At 43.7% G+C, this 22,526-nt stretch overlaps 1 protein-coding gene across 6 annotated transcripts in view; it reads left to right on the forward strand.

The window, feature by feature from the left end:
- LOC309889418 (vasculin-like) overlaps nt 1-21,812 on the forward strand; it is a 74,538-nt gene extending 52,726 nt beyond the window's left edge. For 5 of the 6 annotated variants that reach the window (XM_082782238.1, XM_082782241.1, XM_082782239.1 and 2 more), the window contains 4 exons: nt 217-375; nt 8,995-9,176; nt 19,015-19,117; nt 20,943-21,812. In XM_082782238.1, the coding sequence (XP_082638364.1) occupies nt 217-375; nt 8,995-9,176; nt 19,015-19,117; nt 20,943-21,101 (603 nt within the window). In that variant the 3' untranslated portion in view covers nt 21,102-21,812. Of the gene's footprint in view, nt 1-216; nt 376-8,994; nt 9,177-10,688; nt 10,744-19,014; nt 19,121-20,942 lie in introns of those variants that run through there. The other variant, XM_082782240.1, reaches the window with a different exon arrangement.
- Nucleotides 21,813-22,526: the final 714 nt, after the last annotated feature.

Genomic DNA, 22,526 nt, shown 5'->3' on the forward strand with positions numbered 1-22,526 from the left:
ACTGTTTTTTTAGCAGTGCTCCATAAACCTGCATCTCTATTTACATGCAAGAACCATATATACTGGAATATGGATGTCTTTCCTCTGCTGACTGTGGATATACATGCAACCCAAAACTACAGGTTCTTGAAAGGGGTTTTGTCTTTCATTTAGAAAAATTTCAACAATTGTGCTTCTAAGTCCTTTTTTCTTTTTTTTCCTCACCCCCTACATTAGTGTAATCAGTCAAATTCTTCATCCCCTGTTGACAAAGTTGGTCAGCCTCATTTAACAAAGTTGACAAGAATGCGGACTGATAAGAAGAGTGAATTTTTGAAAGCATTGAAACAAAGAGTGGAAGAACACGAAGATGAAAATCATGCTGGGCGAGAGAAGGTAATGTTCTTCATATGTGTTGTAGATCCAGCAATTGAATCTATGTTGGTTGAGCCTTTGTAAGAGCATATTTAAGAAAGGGAAAAAAACTGCTGTGCAACAGCTGCTGGGAGAAAGAGGAGTGAGGTTTCAAGCTGAATGTAACCTGTAACCTATGTTTTATTTGGCTATAACCAGACTGTTAAGGCATGGTCTTGCATCTCTAAATGTAGGAAAGGAATTACCTTTTGAACTGTAAAACGTTGCTCCAAGTACTACGTTCTCCAGTGCTTCTCAGTAGTTTCTTTTTCTTTCTGCAGAATGTGTTCATATATGTTAATAACTCAGGCAAATCTTGTATTCAGTAACAATAAAAAAAAAAAAAAAAAAAAAAAAAAGAATATTAGTACACTAAACTAATCTTTCTGGAGGGCAGTATATTACAACTTGTCTGCTATCCTTTGTTGTGGTTTAACCTGGCCGGCAGCTAAACACCACACAGCCGTTTGCTCACCCTCCCCCCTCCCTCTCTGGGATGGGGGAGAGAATCAGGAAAATGAAGCCTGTGGGTTGAGATAGAGACAGTTTATTAGGACAGAAAAGAAAAGAATAATGATGATACTACTACTACTGCTAATGTGTACAAAGCAAGTGATGCACAATGCAATTGCTCACCACCTGCTGACCAATGCTCAGCCTATCCCTCAGCAGCCAGCCCCCCCACCCTGGCTAGCCCCCCCTATATATTGTTTAGCATGACGTCAGATGGTATGGAATACCCCTTTGGCTAGTTTGGGTCAGCTGTCCTGGGTGTCCCCTCCCAGCTCCTGCTGCACCCCCAGCCTGCCCACGGGCAGGACAGAGGGAGAAGCTGAGATGTCCTTGGCTTAGTGTAAGCACTGCTCTGCAACAATTAAAACATCAGTGTGTTATCAACACTCTTCTCTATCCTAATCCAAAACATAGGACCCTACCAGCTACTAGGAGGAAAATTAACTCTATCCTAGCTGAAACCAGGACATACATCCACCCCTTATTCCATACCATTTATGTCATGGTCAGGTTGCACACTTACCAATACATTCTAATTAATCACCACTTTCATCTATGGTATATAGAATGTACACTGAATTTGCATAGTCCGTGACTGACTTAGGGCTCCATCAGTCACAGCGGTCTTTCAGGGCAGAAGAGATGGTGAGTGATGTTGGAACACTGCATGTTGAAGCTTCTTCTCGTTCCATCACATCTTTGTGTTTGTCCATTTCTATCAAAATGCATTCATTATTATCTGCATGTATGTTACTATGATACCATTAATAGGACATTGACATATAGCAATCATGGTAGTGATGACATACAGTATTATATAATAATTAACATGATACAATTCAACTCATGGGCTATTCTTACCCAGTATTAAATCCCCTTGAGGTACACACCGGACCTCCCCATTCTTTTGCATTACCTACCAAGTGCATCCAGGTCCCTGAGCAAAAGCTATTCCACGAATGGGTTTGCCTTTTCCTGAGGCAGGAGTAGCCCAGACTGTTTTACCCAGCATGTTTCTTATGTGCACTACAGGAACTTTATCCCCTTCTACAGTACGTAACAGGTTGGATTGGGCAGGTCCAGCTCGGTTGGCAGATCCCCTAGTGTTGACTAACCAGGTGGCCTTTGCCAAATGCGTATCCCAATTTTTGAATGTCCCAGCGCCCATTGCTTTCAGTGTAGTCTTTAACAGTCCATTGTATCGTTCAACTTTCCCGGAGGCTGGTGCATGATAGGGGATGTGATACACCCACTCAATACCATGTTCTTTGGCCCAAGTGTCTATAAGGTTGTTTCGGAAATGAGTTCCATTGTCTGACTCTATTCTTTCTGGGGTACTATGTTGCCACAGGACTTGCTTTTCAAGGCCCAGGATGGTGTTCCAGGCGGTGGCATGAGGCACAGGATATGTTTCCAGCCATCCGGTGGTTGCTTCCACCATTGTAACTACGTGGCGCTTGCCGTTGCGGGTTTGAGGGAGTGTGATGTAATCAATCTGCCAGGCTTCTCCATATTTATATTTCAGCCATCATCCTCCATGCCAAAGAGGCTTTGACCGCTTGGTTTGCTTGATTGCAGTACATGTTTCACAGTCATGAATAACTTGTGCAATAGCAGTCATGGTCAGGTCCACCCCTCGATCACGAGCCCACCTGTATGTTGCATCTCTACCTTGATGGCCTGAGGTGTCATGGGCCCATCGGGCTATAAATAATTCACCCTTATGTTGCCAGTCCAGGTCCACCTGAGCCACTTCAATCTTAGCAGCCTGATCCACCTGCTGGTTGTTTTGATGTTCTTCAGTGGACTTATTCTTGGGCATGTGAGCATCTATGTGGTGTACCTTTACAACCAGGTTCTCCACCCGAGCAGCTATATCTTGCCACAATGCAGCAGCCCAGGTGGGTTTGCCTCTGCGCTGCCAGTTGCTCTGCTTCCATTGCTGTAATCGTCCCCACAGGGCATTTGCTACCATCCATGAATCTGTGTAGAGATGGGGAACTGGCCACTTCTCTCGTTCAGCAATATCTAAAGCCAGCTGAATGGCCTTCACTTCTGCAAACTGACTCGATTCACCTTCTCCCTCAGCAGCTTCTGCAACTCGTCATGTAGGACTCCATACAGCAGCCTTCCACCTCCGATTTTTCCCCACAATACGACAGGACCCATCAGTGAACAGGGCATATTTCTTTTCATTTTCTGGTAGCTTGTTGTACAGTGGGGCTTCTTCAGCACGGACCACCTCCTCCTCTGATGATATCCCAAAGTATTTGCCTTCTGGACAGTCCACAATCATTTCCAAGATTCCTGGGTGACTGGGGTTTCCTATTTGAGCCCGCTGAATAATCAGAGCTGAGTAATAAGAGTAAACTACTTACTCCATGTAGCATGGGTTGCATGATGTGTAGAGGGGACCCTTCCTTTGAACATCCAGCCTAGTACCGGCAGTCAGGGTGCCAGGAGGAGCTTTTTCAATACTGACAATTTCTGAAGCAGATCAAACTCCTTCATACGCTGCCAATATATCTTTTTTGGTGGGAGCGTAGGAGACCTCAGATCCTCTGTATCCCTGACTCCAAAACCCCAGGGGTCGACCTCGAGTTTTCCCCAGGTTTTTTCTGCCAGAGGCTCCAGGTGGGGCCATTCTCCCTGGCTGCGGTGTAGAGCACTTTCTTTACATCTGGCCCTGTTCGAACTGGCCCAAAGGCTACTGTATCTCACATTTAATCTGTTCAAAGTTTGTCGTTGCTTGGGGCCCCATTCAAAGTCATTCTTCTTACGGGTTACTTGGTAGAGCGGGTTTACAATCAGACTGTAATTTGGCATGCGCATTCTCAAAAACCCCACAACACCTAGGAATGTTTGTGTTTCTTTTTTGTTAGTTGGTGGAGACATAGCTGTTATTTTGTTGATCACATCCATTGCAATTTGATGACGTCCATCTTGCCATTTTATTCCTAAAAACTGGATCTCTCGTGCAGGTCCTTTGACTTTATTTTGTTTTATGGCAAAACCGGCCTTCAGAAGGATTTGGACTATTTTCTTCCCTTTCTCGAAAACTTCCTCTGCTGTGTCACCCCACACAATAATGTCATCGATGTACTGCAGGTGTTCAGGAGCTTCCCCCTGCTCCAGCGCAGACTGGATCAGTCCATGGCAAATGGTAGGGCTGTGTTTCCACCCCTGGGGCAGCCGATTCCAGGTGTATTGGATGCCCCTCCAAGTGAAAGCAAACTGTGGCCTGCACTCTGCTGCAAGAGGGATGGAGAAAAATGCATTAGTGATATCAGTTGTGGCATCCCACTTGGCTGCCTTTGATTCTGGTTTGTACTGGAGTTCTAGCATGTCCGGCACTGCAGCACTCGGTGGTGTGACTTCGTTCAGGCCACGATAGTCCACTGTTAGTCTCCACTCACCATTAGACTTTTGCACTGGCCATAGGGGACTATTAAAAGGTGAATGAGTCTTGCTGATCACTCTTTGACTCTCCAGCCGGTGAACCAACTCATGGATGGGAATCAGGGAGTCTCGGTTGGTGTGATATTGCTGCCGGTGCACAGTTGTGGTAGCGATTGGCACTTGCTGTTCTTCGACCCTCAGCATCCCCACAACAGAAGGGTCCTCCGAGAGACCGAGCAAGGTAGACAAATTTTTTATGTCCTCTGTCTCTAAGGCAACTATTGCAAAATCCCACCGCAACTCTTTGAGGTCCTTGAAATATCTTCTTCTAAGATATTAGAGGAAAAATAACTGTATCCTAGCTGAAACCAGGACATCCTTCAAAGCGATTAATGGAAAAACTTTGTTCTTTTTCTCAGATTGTTTCCTTTCTAATTGGAGGGCTTAGATACCCAGAAATTCTCTGTTCTTAGTTTTGTCGTAGGAGCAATATTTTCACAGAATCCCAGAATTTCTAGGTTGGAAGAGACCTCAAGATCATCGAGTCCAACCTCTGACCTAACACTAACAGTCCCCACTAAACCATATCCCTAAGCTCTTCATCTAAACGTCTTTTAAAGACCTCCAGGGATGGTGACTCCACCACTTCCCTGGGCAGCCTGTTCCAATGTTTAACAACCCTTTCGGTAAAGAAGTTCTTCCTAAGATCCAACCTAAAACTCCCCTGGTGCAACTTAAGCCCATTCCCCCTCGTCCTGTCACCAGGCACGTGGGAGAACAGACCAACCACCAATTTTGATTTATGCATATATAAAGAAACTGCTTCTACTTTGAAATCGAGAACTTGAAGCTCTGTACTGTATGATTCTAGAATCTAGAATCCTTCTATGATGATACTGTATATAATATTATGTCAGATTTCTTTCATTGTGGATCAGTTCATGCAGTGCCTGGCTGATGCGCTGAGAATAATTTGTCAGTGCTACCTGCCGCCAAAGAGCTATAAGCATAGTTATGTTATGTAGTATGTGTGAAGGTAAATAATGTGTTATTCAGGTTGAGGTGATTACACATCTATGAGTGGTTTAAAAATATATATATATATTTTTAAAAAGTGATCTTGAAGGGTTACTCAGAGATGAAAAAGACAACAACAAAAAACAACAGTGCCACTGTGCAATGCTTGTAAGACTAACTTTTCTGACCCTGTTTCTATTTCAGGAAAAATAAAATTTGCTGTAATGGGACTGTACAACTTAACTGTATGTGTGTGTTGGGTTTACGTGGCAAGGACTTGATATCGTGGAGCTGCAGCAGTGGCCTCTGTGAGAAGAGTCCAGAAGCTGCCCCATATTAGAGAAGAGCCGGTTCCAGCCAGCTCCAAAAAGGACCAGCCGCTGGCCAGAGCCAAGCCAATAAATGATGTTGGTTGTACCTCCGTAAGAACATATTTAAGAAAGGAAAGAAGAAAAAAATCCTGCTGTGCAACAGCAGCTGGGAGAGCAAGGAGTGAGAAACAGCCCTGCAAACACCAAGGTCAGTGAAGAAAGAGAGGGAGGAGGTGCTCCAGGCACTGGAGCAGACGTTCCCCTATGGCCTGTGGAGAGGCCCATGGTGAAGCAGGTTGTCCCCCTGCAGCCCATGGTGTATGATGACGGAGCAGATCTCCACACTGCAGCCTGTGGAAGGAGCCCATTGTGGAGCAGGTGAACCTGACCTGAAGGAGGCCCATGGAGAGCCCCTCAGGAGCAGGCTCCAGGCCAGACCTGTAGCCCTTGGAGAGGAGCCCGTGCAGGAGTGGGTGATCTGGTGGGAGCTTCCACCTGTGGAGGACCCATGTGTCGTGGTTCCACTTGAGTGGGCAGCCGAGCTCCACCACAGCCGCTCTCTCACTCCCCCTCCTCAAAGAAGAATGGGGAGAAAATATGTGAAAAGAGCTCAAAGGTTGAGATAAGGATGAGAAAATCACGCAATAATTATTGTAACGGGCAAAACAGACTCAGCATAAGAAGATAGTAAGATTTATTGCTCATTACTAACAAGCTAGAGAAGTGAGAAACAAAAGAAAAAAAAACAAAAGCACCTTCCCCCCCATCCACCCTCTTCCACCTCCTCCCCCCGAGCGGCGCAGGGGAACGGGGGAATGGGGGTTATGGTCAGTCTACAGCACTTCTTCTCTGCCGCTCCTTCTTGGTCACTCTCATCCCCTGTGCTGTGGGGTCCCACCCACGGGATGCAGTCCTTGATGAACTGATCCGGCGTGGGGTTCCCACAGGCAGCAGCTCTTCCAGAGCTGCTCCAGATATGGGTCCGTACCACGGGGTCCATCCCTCAGGAGCAAACTGCTCCAACCTGGGTCCCCTATGGGCAGCAGCTCCTGCCAGGTCACCTGCTCCTGCGTGGTCTCCTCTCCATGGGCTACAGGTCCGGCCTGGAATCTGCTCCGGCAGGGGTCTTCCACAGGCGGCAGCCTCTGTCGGTGCAGGGCCACCTGCTCCACCGTGGTCTCCTCCACGGGCTGCAGCGTGGAACCCTGCTCCACCGTGGTACTCCATGGGCTGCAGGGGGACATCCTGCTTCACCATGGTCCTCACCACAGGCCGCAGGGGACTTCTGCTCTGGCGCCTGGAGCACCTCTCCCCCTCCTTCTGCACTGACCTTGGCACCTGCAAGGCCATTCCTCACTGCTCTCTCTCTCCCAGCTGCTGTGTGGCGCAGTGTTTTTTTCCCTGTCTTAAATATGCTCTCACAGAGGCGCAAAACAACATCGCTTATTGGCTCAGATCTGGAAAACAATGGGGCCCTTCCCAAACATGGGTCAGCTTCTAGATCTTTCTCACAGAAACCACCCCTATGGCCCCCTGCTACCAAAACCTTGCCACATAAACCCACTACACCATGTTGGAGCAGTTTGCTCCTGAAGGGTGGATCCTGTGATACAAACCCATATTGGAGCAGTTCTTGAAGAGCTGCTGCCTGCGGGAAGCCCATATACGATCAGTTTGGGAAGGACTACATCCCATGGGGGGGACCCCATGTTGGGGCAGGGGAAGAGTGACCATGAAGGAGTGACAGAGGTGAAGCATTATGGACTGACCACAACCTCCATTCCCCATGTTGCTGCTTGGGGGAAGGACACAGAAGAGGGTGGATAGGGTGGGGGGTGGGGGTTTTAGTTTGCTTTTAGTTTCTCTCTGTTCTGGCCTGCTAGTGATAGGCAATAAATTACATCAGTCTCCCTATGCTGAGTCTGTTTTGCCTGTGATGATAATTGTTGAGCGATCTCCCTGTCCTTATCTCAACCCTTGCACCCTTTTCATCATATTTTCTCCCCCTTTTCCTTTGAGGAGTGGAGCGAGAGAACAGTTGTGGTGGAGTTCAGCTGCATAGCAGAGTAAAACTTACACAGTGAGTGAGTTAGGAAACGTCTGCATTTTTTTATTTGGTATTGTATTGCTGAATACACCCTGAGGTGGGTGTTGGGTGCAGTGTTGTTTAAGAAATGCACAAAGATTTTGATTGAAGATTAAAAAGTTCTTGGTTAACAGTGTTTTGAGCTTCAGAATTCTGAAAATATTATGTGAACATGATTGGAGTTTCTGTTCCTGAAATTGTCTTGAACTCTTAATATCTTCATGGTATTTATGTCAAATGCATTTGGTTGTCTCGCTGTACACAGCTGATTTTCAGATGCAATGTATTTTGGAGGGGAAAAAAAAGGTCATAATATCGTTGGACAGATGTATGTAACACGTAACAAATACTCTAAGCTTTTAATTGCATGTATTTAGTTCCCTGCCATTGCTGTTTCACTAACTGGTATCAAAAGATGTTCAGGTGTAACAAATCATATAACTGTAATAGTTGTCCAGCTTCCAACATTAATTTAAATGATTATCAGTAGAAGATGCACTGTGTAACTGAGTGGTTAAGTAGATAACTTCACATCAGTCTTTTATAATGTGATGATGTTGATAATTTTTAAGGCCTGCAGTGACAGGCTTCACCTCTGAAATAATGATGCAAGTTGTGATCAGCTTCTGAATCATGCTTGGAGGAAGGTTTTTTGCCCTGATACACTAAAATTCTTTAATATTTTGATGAATTTTCTTTGATAATCTAAGATGTATTTTCCAGGTTAATAATTTAACAGCTGAACATATGTTTACTGGGATACCTCTTAAGAATTTCTTGCTAAGCATTCTAAAATTTCTGGAAGCAGATAGCACTGAATGGAAGGGGAATGGTAATGATGGTCTCAATCCTGGACTCAAAAATATTTCTTACAAGTGCAGAACTGGCTGAGTGATTGCCTCCTGCTATGGGTAATGCTGTTATATGCCAAGCCTCGGGCTTTTGTTGTCAAAAGAGTGCTAGCTAGATAATCATACTCTTCTTTGTTTTTTCAGTTGCTAAGACTTCTGAGGTAGTTTGGCTAATTACTGAATAAAAATTACAAGTTGACGAATGAGTAGAATAAACATTTTAGATTTATGGGATTAAAGAACTTTTAATATTTGAGTGAGCCTGGACAGTCTGCTTTCTAAATAAGCTTTCTTCCTAGTTCTTATATCACGGCTAGTAAGTTACAATTGCTGTTACAACAGCCTGGGAATTTTGCAGCATTTGTAGAGGTTTACTTGAGTGGAATTTACTTTTAAACTCTGTAATGTATAATTGCTTTAACAGGATGACTCCTTTAACTTGCATAACAGCAACAGTCCTCGTCATGAGAGATATATAAATCAAAACTTTGAAAATGAAATTCCGCAAGAGAATGGCAATGCTTCAGTTACATCTCAACTAGTCATTAGATCTTCAACTTTTCCTCAGGCAGATGTTCTTTCAAGCTCACTTGAGGCAGAGCATAGGTATGTATTTATTATATAAAATGTTTCTTCATGGTAAGTGAGTGTCTTCAGTTCTTACAAGCTTAGAAGTCAGAATCTGGAAGCTGAGAAGACGATACTTAATAAGAGTTTAAGTTTTAGACATACTAATTTAACATTGAATATACTTTGCTTCTATTAGGCTTGTGTACTGGCATCTTTAACTTGCTTTACTAAAAATTTGATATTTCCTTAATGAAATAAAGCAAACTACATAGAGACTTTCATCCCTCTGATTTTGGGCTGTATATCTAGGAGGAACAACGTGTGTAATTGCTATCTGTATTAATAATACTTCAAATGTTGCATCTTATGTAAAACTCAGTGAACTTTTCCTTGTTAAAGAAATGGATCGTTTTTATAGCTATTTGACATGGTCAGTGATATCACAAGACAATGCAACAGAAAGGGAGAAAGTAACTTCAAAAAAGGATTGAAATATAATTCTAGTATCTCCTAGGTGTAACTGCAGTAGCAGGTGATACAGATGAGAATGGTGCTGCTAGGAAATCATAACTCAGTCTGCAAGCGAGCTTGTCATGAGTGCTGTTAATTTCTTACTGTTAACTAAGGAAATAGAGTCTTTTTTTCAGTGATAGATTCTATGTATACATTGGACTAGAGAAATTTTCCTTCTGTAGTACCCGCAGAGACTTTCATGACTTCTTCTCCATTAAGAGTATAGAAGGTGAAACGTACCCTGTTCTGTTTGTGGTTTTTCCCTGTTTTTGTGTGTGTGTGTGTGTGTGTGTGTGGATTTCTGCATGCATGAAGACGTTATGGTAGGCCTTTTTGTGGAAAAGTGGACTCGAAGTGTCCAGCTTAACTCACAGGATGCTTGTGCATGCCTAATAACTATTGGCACATTGTACAAAATAAATCTTGGACTTTCCTTCTGCTGGGGGAGTTTCCAGCATGCAGTGATTATATATTCATCCTGTAGGTGTTGAGTTTGCTAATCTGAAATTTTTAGTGTAGTTTACATTCTTAACTGTCCTAGAAGCCTAACGCTGCTTTAAAGAGACAATGTTGCTTAAGTTATTTAGCTATTGCCCTAAATTTTACTTAAATTAACAGCTATATAACTGTTCAATTATACATAATACTATTAAAATCCTAGCTTGCCTGCAGTAAAACTTTGACTCAAATTACTGTTGCTAAAAATATAACTATCATTGAAATGCTTTTGGCATTACATAGTAGCAAGTCTTTTTTTTTTTTTTTTCCTCATAAAAGAGAAGCTTTGGATGATTTGTGCATTATTTCTGCTGATTTCACTGCTCTGGCAATCGCATTGTCCAGTTAGGTCTAAGCAATACAGAGGGATATAACTTCCATTTCTGTTGCTGTCCCGTTAACTTTTTTTAAGCAGACTAAGTAGTGCTGTCCCATCCCTCTACAATTTGGGGCTTTTAGTATGGTTTTAATAACGGTTAGTGCTGTCATTGGTTGCATGCAGGGTTGTCCAGTGCACATCTGTTGTATTTTTTGTAGGGAGAGTTATGTTGAAGAGTGTTTCTTGATGACATCTGGCTAAATGGAGTATCAGGTACACAACATCAACTTGAATTCATCTAACTAATTCTGTTTTAATATATTCACTGTTCTTCATCTGTGTCAGTACCCTGTGCCAGTTCTGGCATATACTTTTAGAAACATCTTTAATTTTTGTGAGATAGCGGTGTGTTTTGCTTTTGCTTTTTAACCTCTGAAGATTTAAGGTCAATAGACCTTAAGGTTTGCCTGAAGAAGGTGCTAATCCTGTTGGAAAAAACTTTGCAGCAAGAGAATGTGCTATCTTTGTTAAATGCCAGTCTTCACCCTCAGATTAAACCCCTGTTTTCAGTGTCTTAATGCTTAAAACCACTTTCTTCATGCTCAGTTACTGCTGTACCACTTTTGGTACTAGCTAAAATACTTTGATTATTTCATCTTTTGAGATATCTCAAGTTTAATCACCAGAGGAATGTCTCCATTTCTCTTCCTCCCTGCATCCCAAAACTCGCTCCTAGTTATAGTCTGTACATGCTGCGATATCAGCATTTGCTGTCAGGTGAGACTTGAAAAATTACAAAGAAGCCTGTCCGGGCTCTGACACTAGCATGTGCTAGAAAAATAGAAACTATATGAGGCCATTGCATCCTGAATTGTGCCTCTGTCACTGAAGAGCAATGCAGATTTTCTCAGGATTTGATGCAGAAGGTGGTGTAGGTTGAAGTGAGTGCTAGCTCCCATGGAGGAAACTCCACCAGCATTCCTTCTGGTTGCTGCTATCCAGGAAAAAACGCAGATTGCCTCAGTGTGAATATTTGCCTCTTTACACTTTTTGAGGAGGTACACTGTTGTTCCACCAAAGCAGTTATGCAAAGGAAATGCATTCTTTTCCACCTTATATAGTCTTCTTCTAGTCTTTACTATGGCCAAGGTGGCCACCTATCGCCACCTCACTCACCAGACCCTCCCTGTTTACAAGCAACAGGTCTAGGAGGGCACCTTTCCTAGTCAGCTCTCTTTGTACCTGTACCAAAAAGTTATCATCAAGGTGCCTCAGGAATCTCCCGGACCTCTTTGTCTCAGCTATGTGATATTCCCAGTTGATATCTGGCAGGTTGAAGTCCCCCATAAGGACAAGGGCAGCTGATCTAGAGGTATCTCTCAGTTCCTTAAAGAATAGTTCATCAGTGTTGTCATCCTGGCCAGTTGGTCTATAGTAGACTCCTGTAACAACATCCCCTTTATTTGCTTGTCCCTTAATCCTTACCTAGAGGTTCTCAACTGTGTCATTGCTTACTGCAAGCTCTGTACAGTTCAGTCCCTCCATTACATACAGTGCCACCCCTCTGCCTCACCTGCCCTGCCTATCCCTTCTGAAGAGCCTGTAACCATCCATCGTAACACAACAGTCACAGGTCTCTTCCCACCAGGTTTTGCTTATGCCAATAATGTCATAGCTCTAGGACTGGGCCAAGGCTTCTAGCTCCTCTTGCTTGTTCCTCATGCTGCATGTGTTTCTGTAGAAACATTTCAGATGTGCTTCACTGTACCCAATGCTTTAGAGCAGACAAAAGGATCTCACTAGCATGCAGTCCTTCCAATTTTGGCATGCCATCCTATAGCTTATTGCTGACGGGCCCATTTTTGTCCCTTTCCCCCCTCAAATCTAGTTTAAAGCCCTATCAATCAGCCATGCTAACTCCTGGGCAAAAATCATTTTTCGCCCTCTGAGAAACGTGCATCCTATCAGGTGGTAGCAGGCCTGGTGTTGTGTAGACCATCCCTTGATTGAGCAACCCTAAATTCTGCTGATGCTATCAGCCTCGGAGCCACATATTGGTCAGCTGGGTCTGCCTATTCCTTTCAGTATTGTTCCCTGCTACTGGAAGGACAGAGGAAAATATTACACTTAAGCAGTTGCCCCAAGGCCCTGAAGTCCCTTTTGATTGCCCTTGGACTTCTGTTTGCTACTTCATTCCTGCCAGCATATAAAACCAATAAAAGGTAACAATCAGATGGCCATACCAGGTAAGCGACTTTTCTAGCAGTGTCTCTTACCTGGGCCTCAGGGAGGCAGTAGACTTCCCTATGGGTTGGGTTGGGTCGATATATTGGGCCCTGAGTTCCCCACAGAAAGGAGGAGGAGTCACCTATGACAGTACCTCTTTTTTTTTTCTTTTTTTTTTTTTTTCCTTGATGGAGCCTGTTGTGATATAGGGGATAGGGGCTGACTTGCCCTAGGCATCATCTCGAACCTTGTTAGACCTTCATCTACATCATTGTTTGTCTGTCAGTCATGTTCTAGAGCCTCATAATTGTATAAGAACACCCAAGGAGGTGAAGTAGGCAGGGAGGGGGGTTGCCTGCCACCCTGGGCAGAAACCTGCTTCTATTCCCTTCCTCCCCTGCCATCTCTTAGTTCCCCTCCTTTTGCCTGGTGGTGAGAGGGTAGGGAGGATCCTTTGTTTCTTGTGTTGTGGCTGGCCCACATGCCTGTCTCAGGGATGGTAAAGTATGATTCCACCAGTTGATCTTCTTCTCTGACTCCCTGCTGCTCTTCAGCCTGTCCACTTCCTCCCGAAGCTCTGTCACCAGGCTGAGCAGTTCTACCTGGGCATACATCCCCACATGTATACTCACTGCTGCCATCACTGACGGAAAACTTGGGCGTGCTCTGCAGTCTGAGACTGGCTGCATGTTGCAAGGGAAGCTCTGTTGGGGTAGCTGCATCAATTCCTGTGGCTGGAGAGGCCAGAGGGGGCGCAGAGGGTGTATGCTATGACTAGAGTTCCTTGCACACAGGTGTGGTAGTTTTATTCTGCTATGCAGCTGAACTCCACCACAACTGTTCTCTCGCTCCACTCCTCAAAGGAAAAGGGGGAGAAAATATGATGAAAAGGGTGCAAGGGTTGAGATAAGGACAGGGAGATCACTCAACAATTATCATCACAGGCAAAACAGACTCAGCATAGGGAGACTGATGTAATTTATTGCCTATCACTAGTAGGCCAGAACAGAGAGAAACTAAAAGCAAACTAAAACCCCCACCCCCCACCCTATCCACCCTCTTCTGTGTCCTTCCCCCAAGCAGCAACATGGGGAATGGAGGTTGTGGTCAGTCCATAATGCTTCACCTCTGTCACTCCTTCATGGTCACTCTTCCCCTGCCCCAACATGGGGTCCCTCCCATGGGATGTAGTCCTTCCCAAACTGATCCTATATGGGCTTCCCACAGGCAGCAGCTCTTCAAGAACTGCTCCAATATGGGTTTGTATCACAGGATCCACCCTTCAGGAGCAAACTGCTCCAACATGGGTCCTCCACAGGTGGAAGCTCCCACCAGATCACCCACTCCTGCACGGGCTCCTCTCCAAGGGCTACAGGTCTGGCCTGGAGCCTGCTCCTGAGGGGCTCTCCATGGGCCTCCTTCAGGTCAGGTTCACCTGCTCCACAATGGGCTCCTTCCACAGGCTGCAGTGTGGAGATCTGCTCCGTCATCATACACCATGGGCTGCAGGGGGACAACCTGCTTCACCATGGGCCTCTCCACAGGCCATAGGGGAACTTCTGCTCCAGTGCCTGGAGCACCTCCTCCCTCTCTTTCTTCACTGACCTTGGTGTTTGCAGGGCTGTTTCTCACTCCTGCTCTCCCAGCTGCTGTTGCACAGCAGGATTTTTTTCTTCTTTCCTTTCTTAAATATGTTCTTACAGAGGCACAGCCAACATCTTTTATTGACTCGACTCTGGCCAACGGCTGGTCCTTTTTGGAGCTGTCTGGAACCGGCTCTTCTCTAATATGGGGCATCTTCTGGACTCTTCTCACAGAGGCCACTGCTGCAGCCCCCCTGCTACCAAGCCCTTGCTATGTAAACCCAAGACAGCAGGTTACAATCGCTGTTGGAAGTGGCAGTGACAGTGCCCTTCTGCACAAATTGCCCCACCACTCCCTAGCTGATGCACTACGCCCTGTTTGCCTCCCTTCTTAACCCTCCTCCTGGTTGATGGTTCTCCATTGGTGATGCTTTTGTACATGTGGGGCTGGCTGCCACTGCTCCTGGCCCTGTCTAAGCCTCATTAGAGGCCTTGCAGGAACTCCCCTGCATGCCATCATTCCTTGTTCCGCTGCAGAACTTGCCTGTACTGCAGCTGATCACCTTGGCGAGTGGTACTCAAGGTTGTACTCTAGTGTTTAGAATAGAATAGTTCAGTTGGAAGGGACCTTCCAAGATCATCTACTCCGATTGCTTGATCACTTCAGGGCTTACCAAGAGTTAAAGCATATTAATGAGGGCATTATCCAAATGTCTCGAATGCTGGCAGGCTTGGGGCATCAACTGTCTTGCTAGGAAGCCTGTTCCAGTTTTTGACCACCCTCACAGTCAAGTAAATTTTCCTCGAGTCCAGTCTGAACCTCCCCTGGCACAATTTTGTGCACTTCCCATATGTCCTGTCATTGTTTACTAGGGAAAAGAGACCAGCACCTCCCTCTCCACTTCCCCTTCTTAAGAAGTTGTAGAAAGCAATGGGGTCACCTCTTAGCCTTCTGTTCTTCAAACTAGACAACTCAAGTGTCCTCAGCCTCTCGTCATAGGACATGCCTTTGTCACAAAAGGAATTATTCACTTCACTTGTAAGAGAGAAGCAGCAATATATTTATTGATGAAAATAGTGATTTAGCAGAGAGATAAACTGTGGTTGAGACAGCAATTTAATAAAGCTCTAATGGTAAATGTGGCATTAAGAAGATTCATGATGGCAAGGTCACTTGATTATTTACTGCATAGAGGACAGGGTTAGACAAAGTATCAGGGAGATCCTCACATTGAGTTACGAGGTTCAGAATGGAGTCCCTTTTGCCATACAAACTCTGAGGAGCCTAGATATGAGTGGATCATATCTCAATCCTAGACTTATCAGTTTATATGCACAATCGTTCCTTTATATCAGTTAAGATTACAAAGTTTCAGCGTGCTTAGCAAATTACTTGCAAAGTTTCAACAAGCTAGCTATTAGTCACTTACCGAGTATCTGTCCCAGGTAAGGAATCTCTTGACCTCGAGGAGTAACCTTGAGAGACATCCCTGCTAAAGGGGAAGATCTTGGCATACAGGTTGCTGCAGTACAGGAGAGCTTAGCAGGCTCTTGTCTGTCCCCTATTTATGGGCTAAGAAGATTGACTACTAGTCATATTTGCATACCAGCCATATTTGTTGCATGATCCATTAGTCCTTGGATTTATCTCCCCTGAATCTACCTTGAGCCAGGTTAGGCTGTCATGACCAGGAGCATTCATCACAATCGCCACTGATGGTTATCACCTGAGCAGGGTTACAGGTGAAGGGTCAGGTTTGGGGGGAGCAAGAAGAGTACACAGCCACAGGGACTTATTTCCAAAACAACCTCATAGACACCTAGGCCAAAGAGCATGTCCATGAGTGGGTAAATCACATCCCCCTATCGTGCATCAGCATCCACAAGACTGTGATGGACTATTAAAGACTAGACTGAAGGCAATGGGTGCTGGGACATTCAAAATTGGGATGCACATTTGGCAAAGGCCACCTGGTTAGTCAACACTAGGGGATCTGCCAATTGAGCCAGACCTCCCCAGTCAAACCTGTTACATACTGTAGAAGGGGATAAAGTCCCTGTAGTGCACATAAAAATGCCAGCCATATTTGATTGGTGCATGGTCTGTTAGCCATTAGATCTATCTCCCCTGAATCTACCTTGAGCCTAGTTTAACTGTCATGACCAGATGCATTCAATATGGTTGTCACTGATGGTTATCACCCAAGCAAGGTTACAGGTGAAGGGTCAGGTTAAGGGGGGCCAGGAGTACACTGCCACAGTTTTCCAGCCCTTTTACCAGCTTTGTAGCCCTCTGCTGGATGCTTTCAAGTACCTTAACATCCTTTTTATGTTGTGGAGCTCAGAACTATGCTCACTATTCAAGGTGAGACCACACCAACACTAAATATAGTGGGAGAATCACCTCTTTTGACTGGCTGGCTATGCTGTGTTTAATGCATCCCAAAATGTGGTTTGCCCTCCTGGCTGTCAGGGCATGCTGCTGACTCATGTTGAACCTATTGTCATCCACCACCCTGGATTCCTTTCTGCTGAGCTGCTCTCAAGCTACTCATCTTACAGACTATCAGTGTCTGGCATTACTTCATCCTTGATATAGAACTTGGCATTTAGCTTTGTTGAACTTCATGCTGTTGCCGATCGCCCAATGCTCCAATCTATCTAGATCCCTCTGCAAGGCCTCTCATCTCTTCAGGGTGTCAGCAGCACTTCCCAGTTTAGTATCATCAGCAAGCTTGCTGAGGATGCATTCCACTCCTGCACCCACATCATTGATAAAAACATTGAATAAGACTGGCCCAATTGTGCTCTGGGGAATGCCTCTAGTGACTGGCTACCAGTGTGGTGATTTTACCGTGCTAGGCAGCTGAACACCACAACTGCTCTCTCACTCCCCCTCCTTAGATGAGGAGGGGAAGAAGTAAAGGAAAGAACAACTCACGGGTTAAGGATAATTTAATTAAAGGGAAAAAATAATAATTATTATTATTAAGGAAAGATTATTATTAACTAAACAATTTAACTAAAGGGAAAAACAAGGGAAAGGTGAAAAGGGAGGGGGAAAGGGAAAAAAGAAAAACAAAAAACAAACAAAACAACTAAAGGCTATATGGATGTGCAGAGGAAAGAAATTACTCTCTACTTCCCACAAATGAGCGATGCTTGACCACGTCCTTGAAGCAGGGCCTCAACGCACATAGCCGGTGTTCAGGAGGACAGATGTTTTCACAACAAGAGCCCACCCCTCCCCTCTTCTTCCTGTTTCCACCTTTTATTGCTGAGCGTGACATCATATGGTATGGAATATCCCTTTGGTTGGTTTAGGTCAGCTGCCCTGGTGATGATTCTTGCTCACCTTTTTTCCCACCCCCTAGGAGGGTTAGAGTGAGTCCTGATGCTGTGCCAGCACTGCTCAGCAGCAGACACAACACTGGTGTGATAACACTGCTGTTCCAGCTACAAGTGCAGAGCACAGCACGGTATGGGCTGCTGCAGGGAAAGTTAACATCCCAGCCAGACCCAGTACAACCAGCTAGATGTAACCCCATTCACTACAAGCCTTTGAGCTCTACCGTTCAGACGGTTCATCACCCAGTGTAGCATGAACTTGTTTATCTCATAATTGGACAGTTTGTTTAGAAGGATGCCATGAGGCTAAGTATGAAAGGCCTTAAAAATTCCAGAATGATTACGTCCAATGTTTTCCTTTCACCCACCAAGCAGGTGACCTTATCGTGGAAGGAGATCAAATTACTAAGGCAGGCCTTTCCCTTGATGAATCCATGAAGTCATTTACCTTGGATAACTTCTTAGATAAATATCTTGACAATGGAAGTTGGAGTTTAATGGTCTGTAAAGTCTACGTCATGGCAACACTAGATAAGCTTTCAAGAGAAACACTTCATCAACAGCTGAACTTGCATATGGTCCAAAATATTTTCTCTTTTGCTTTTTTTATTGCTGCAGTTCTGGAGAGCAGCCATCCAATTGAAACAATAGGAAAAACTGAGGTTCTTATTAGCCTGGTTTCCATAAGAGTTTATTTGAAACATCAGGCAGTTTATGTTGAGAGTGGCTATATCTGGGAATGTTGTCAGTTGTTGCACACTGGAACAGGCTCCCCAGGGAAGTGGTCACTGCACCGAGCCTGTCTGAATTTAAGAAGAGATTGGACTGTGCACTTAGTCACATGGTCTGAACTTTTGGGTAGACCTGTGCGGTGTCAAGAGTTGGACTTGATGATCCTTAAGGGTCCCTTCCAACTCAGGATATTCTATGATTCTACGATTCTATGATTAATAAATATCTTGAAGCGATACAACAGGAAACTTAGCTTTTGTTGGTACATTTACTGGATTGGCAGAAGGGGGCAGGGTCTGTTTTGTATATGAAACCTGATGGCAGAAAATTTAATACTTGGTGTGTGCAAGTAATGGTGTAGATATTTGCTTGAAATTAAGAATGTGTTCTATAGATAAAATATTACTACTTAGGTTTTGTAGCCTAATTAAATGTAGTAGCAAAAACAGGGTCAGCTGTGAAGGACCTGAGAACTTCTCAACTTCTGTGCTTTATGTATCTTACGCTTTTAACCTACTTTTATATAAGAGTTTGTTTAAAAATCAAATTATGAACTAATCCATATATTACACATCTTTACCTATTCACGTAGGCAGAGCTTGAAATGTCTGAGTACGTGTAGAAATTCCTTAATATTGTCCTTTTTATTTTAAAGGTTGTTAAAGGAGATGGGCTGGCAGGAAGAGAGTGAAAATGATGAAACATGTGCTCCACTAACAGAGGATGAGATGAGGGAATTCCAAGCCATTAGTGAACAGGTAACGTTAAGTTGATGTTCCATTATGAACTTGCAAGTGGCTACCCTAAATACCTACCTTTTAAGGAGGATCCCCAATAATTTTGATAGTTAAGGGTGATGCCATTTCAGTACCCTGTTTCTTTCCTCTCCTTGCCTTCCTTGTCCTTTCAGAAAAACAGCTGGTTAAAAAAGATATGGGAAGCAGTACTTATTTTAGATGAGGTCTATTCTCAAAATATCAAAGAAAGAAGAGAGGATGGATTCTAATTAGTTTCAGCATTGCTGGTTACAGAATTGCACAGGCCTTCTAGCTCCTCAACTCAGCCTGAGGAAAGGGAATTTTCTTTCAAGGTCTTTATGCAGCTTCCTTGGCTTCCTTCACTGTAAATCGAGGAACATATAATTCACTAGTAACAGAGTCTGAGCACACAATCTACAACTGATTTTTTATTTTTTGAAGTAGTAGACTGCTGGCTTGGGTTTATGCGGCAAGGTTTTGGTAGCAGGGGGGCTGCAGGGGTGACCTCAGTTAGAAGAATCCAGAAGCTGCGCCATGTTAGATAAGAGCCAGTTCCAGCCAGCTCCAAAAGGGACTTGATGCTGGCCAGAGCCAAGACAATAAATTATGTTGTTTATGCCTCTGTAAGAGCATATTTAAGAAGAGGAAAATAACTGCTGTGCAACAGCAGCTGGGAGAGCAAAGAGTGAGAAACAACCCTGCAAACACCAAGGTCAATGAAGAAGTAGGGGGAGGAGCTGCTCCAAGAGCTGGAGCAGAAGTTCCCCTGACGTCTGTGGAGAGGACCAGGGTGGAGCAGGTTGTCCCCCATGGTGTACAACAGCAGAGCAGATTTCTACACTGCAGTCTGTGGAGGAGCCCATGGTTGAGCAGCAGGTGAAGCTGATCTGAAGGAAGCTGTGGCCTGTGGAGAACCCCTGCTGGAGCAGGCTCCGTGCTGGACCTGTTGCCTGTGAAGAGGAGCCCATTCAGGAGCAGGTGACCTGGCAGGAGCTGCTGCCCGTGAGAGACCCGTGTTGGAGCAGTTTGCTTCTGAAGGATGGAGCTGTGATACAGACCCATATTAGAGCAGTTCTGGAAGAGCTGCTGCCTGTGGAAGCCCACGAAGGATCAGTTTGGGAAGGACTTTATCCTGTGGGAGGGACCCCATGCTGGAGCAGGGGAAGAGTGACCATGAATGAATAGCAGAAACAAAGTGTTATGGACTGACCACAACCCCCATTCCCCAGCACTGCTTGGGGGGAGGATGTTGAAGAAGGTAGATGGGGGGAAGGTGTTTTTAGTTTGATTTTAGTTTCTCTCTGTTCTGGCCTGCTAGTGATAGGCAATAAATTATATCAGTCTCCCTATGCTGAGTCTGTTTTGCCTGTGATGATAATTGTTGAGTGATCTCCCTGTCCTTATCTCAACCCTTGAGCCCTTTTCATCATATTTTCTTCCCCTTTCCCTTTGAGGAAGGGGAGTGAGAGAGCCATTGTGGTGAAGTTCAGCTTCCCAGCTGAGTAAAACCACCACAACTGCAGAAAAATGGACTGCATCATGAGAGAGACCACTCTGAGAGTCACTGGGGTTAAATGTCTGAGGAAGTAGATGGGAAGAGAGTAAACTCTTGTTCACTTAGCTTAGTATGATTGGAAGCTCTTGGATGCAGGTGGCTGGTTCAGAAGTGAAGGCTCTCAGGTGAATTTTCATTTGTGTGTATATAAAACACATAGTGCTGTGGATCTAATGTAGCCCATAAATGAAGACAGAGAATGTTGAAATGCAACAGGTTGTTGTGTTTTTCTCTCTCTAAATAAATCTGTTTGTTTGTTTGTTTTTTCAGTTACAAAAAAATGGCCTTCGGAAAAATGGCATTTTGAAAAATGGCCTTATCTGTGATTTTAAATTTAGCCCCTGGAAAAACAGCACTTTCCAACCTGCTCTGGAGAATGATGATTCTGAGACAAGCAGCAGTGATACATCAGATGATGATGATGTGTGAAGATTTCTGTAACATCTGTAGATGCTCATTTTGTTCTCATGAAAATATGGGGATGTATTGTTTAAAACAAATCTTAATTTATGTTGTAACATGCCTCATTAGAGGAAGATTGATGGGACTTCTCTCTGAAGAAAGCAAGGAACGTTGTGTTGGGTGTGTTGAACATTGCTATAATTTCTTTGTAAACAAATGTTTTAGAATGAGGACTTAGGTTGACCCAGCATTGACTTTCTTCCTCACTGCAGCATTTCTGACTAGCAATGTGACAATGTAACAAATCAGACTCTCTCATTTAATAATAAAAGCAAAAAGAATTGCAATATCTTGCAAAGCTTCTGTCTTAGTGTCCAAGTATAGACTTGAAAAAAAAAAAAAGCAGCTTAACACAGTTTTGCTTGTCATTTCTTTCTTACAATGGAAATCCTCAAATCCACTTTGTATGCAAAAAGGGCAATGTAGAGTGCTGTCTAAAATGAGCGAAGTACACTAAAACTCTTTTCCTTAATTTATCTGTTCTACTTCTTCCACACATAATTGTTCTTTAGCTATTGTAGTGTAGTCATTGTTATTAATGACAAAAAGACCTGATGTTACGGTTCCAAATTTCTAGAAGTAACCTTTAAATTGAAAGCTTTATGGGTTATTGCAAGACCCAATATGCCACAGTGAACACATTCTTTTGGGAAAATAAGTACTTTGAATTTACTTTTCACCGGCAGAAAAATAATTAAACTGACTGGATTTGTCCACTACATTGAAAATAAACTGATTTACAGAGTATTGTCTCAGTGCATAGCATTAACGGTATTGTTTTTAAATCTAGTAAGTTTTGTTTGCATTTATATTAAATGTACTCTGGCAGGAGTCATTGCATTTCAGAATGACATAAAGATATTTTTATCACCAGTTCTTGCTTTGTAGCAGCAGAAGTATATCTATGCAATAAGCATCTGTTTTGATTATATATTTTCCACAAGGTTGTGTAAACTATGTAGCATTAATCCATGAGCACAACTGCTCTCAGTGATGTCACATACACTTATAGTACAGCTTATATAGACATTCCTCGTCAAGATATTTTTGAATTGCACTACTTTTTATAGTAAGTAATTCACAATTTTAAACTCTAAAGCAAAAATATCAAGATTAGCTTTTGTCCATGTTTAACTTTTTTAGGAAAAACCTTTTTAAATAAGGTGATATCTAACAATTTTGGGCCAAAGATGTAGCGTGTTTTTCTTTTTCCTTTTTATTAGTTTAAATAAGGGGGGTTATTCAATACATCATTTTTTTTTCATTTCTTTCTTTGAACAAACATTCAAATGTTGGTGTAGTTTATTTTGGCACAATGTTTTCAAATATGCCATTTTGTTGTCTAAATTTTAGAGGATAAAAATGTTTGTTTTTTTGAAGAGAAAACTGCTG

The sequence above is a fragment of the Aythya marila genome, assembly GCF_965140915.1.
Source record: "Aythya marila genome assembly, chromosome: W".
Taxonomy (NCBI): Eukaryota; Metazoa; Chordata; class Aves; order Anseriformes; family Anatidae; genus Aythya; species Aythya marila.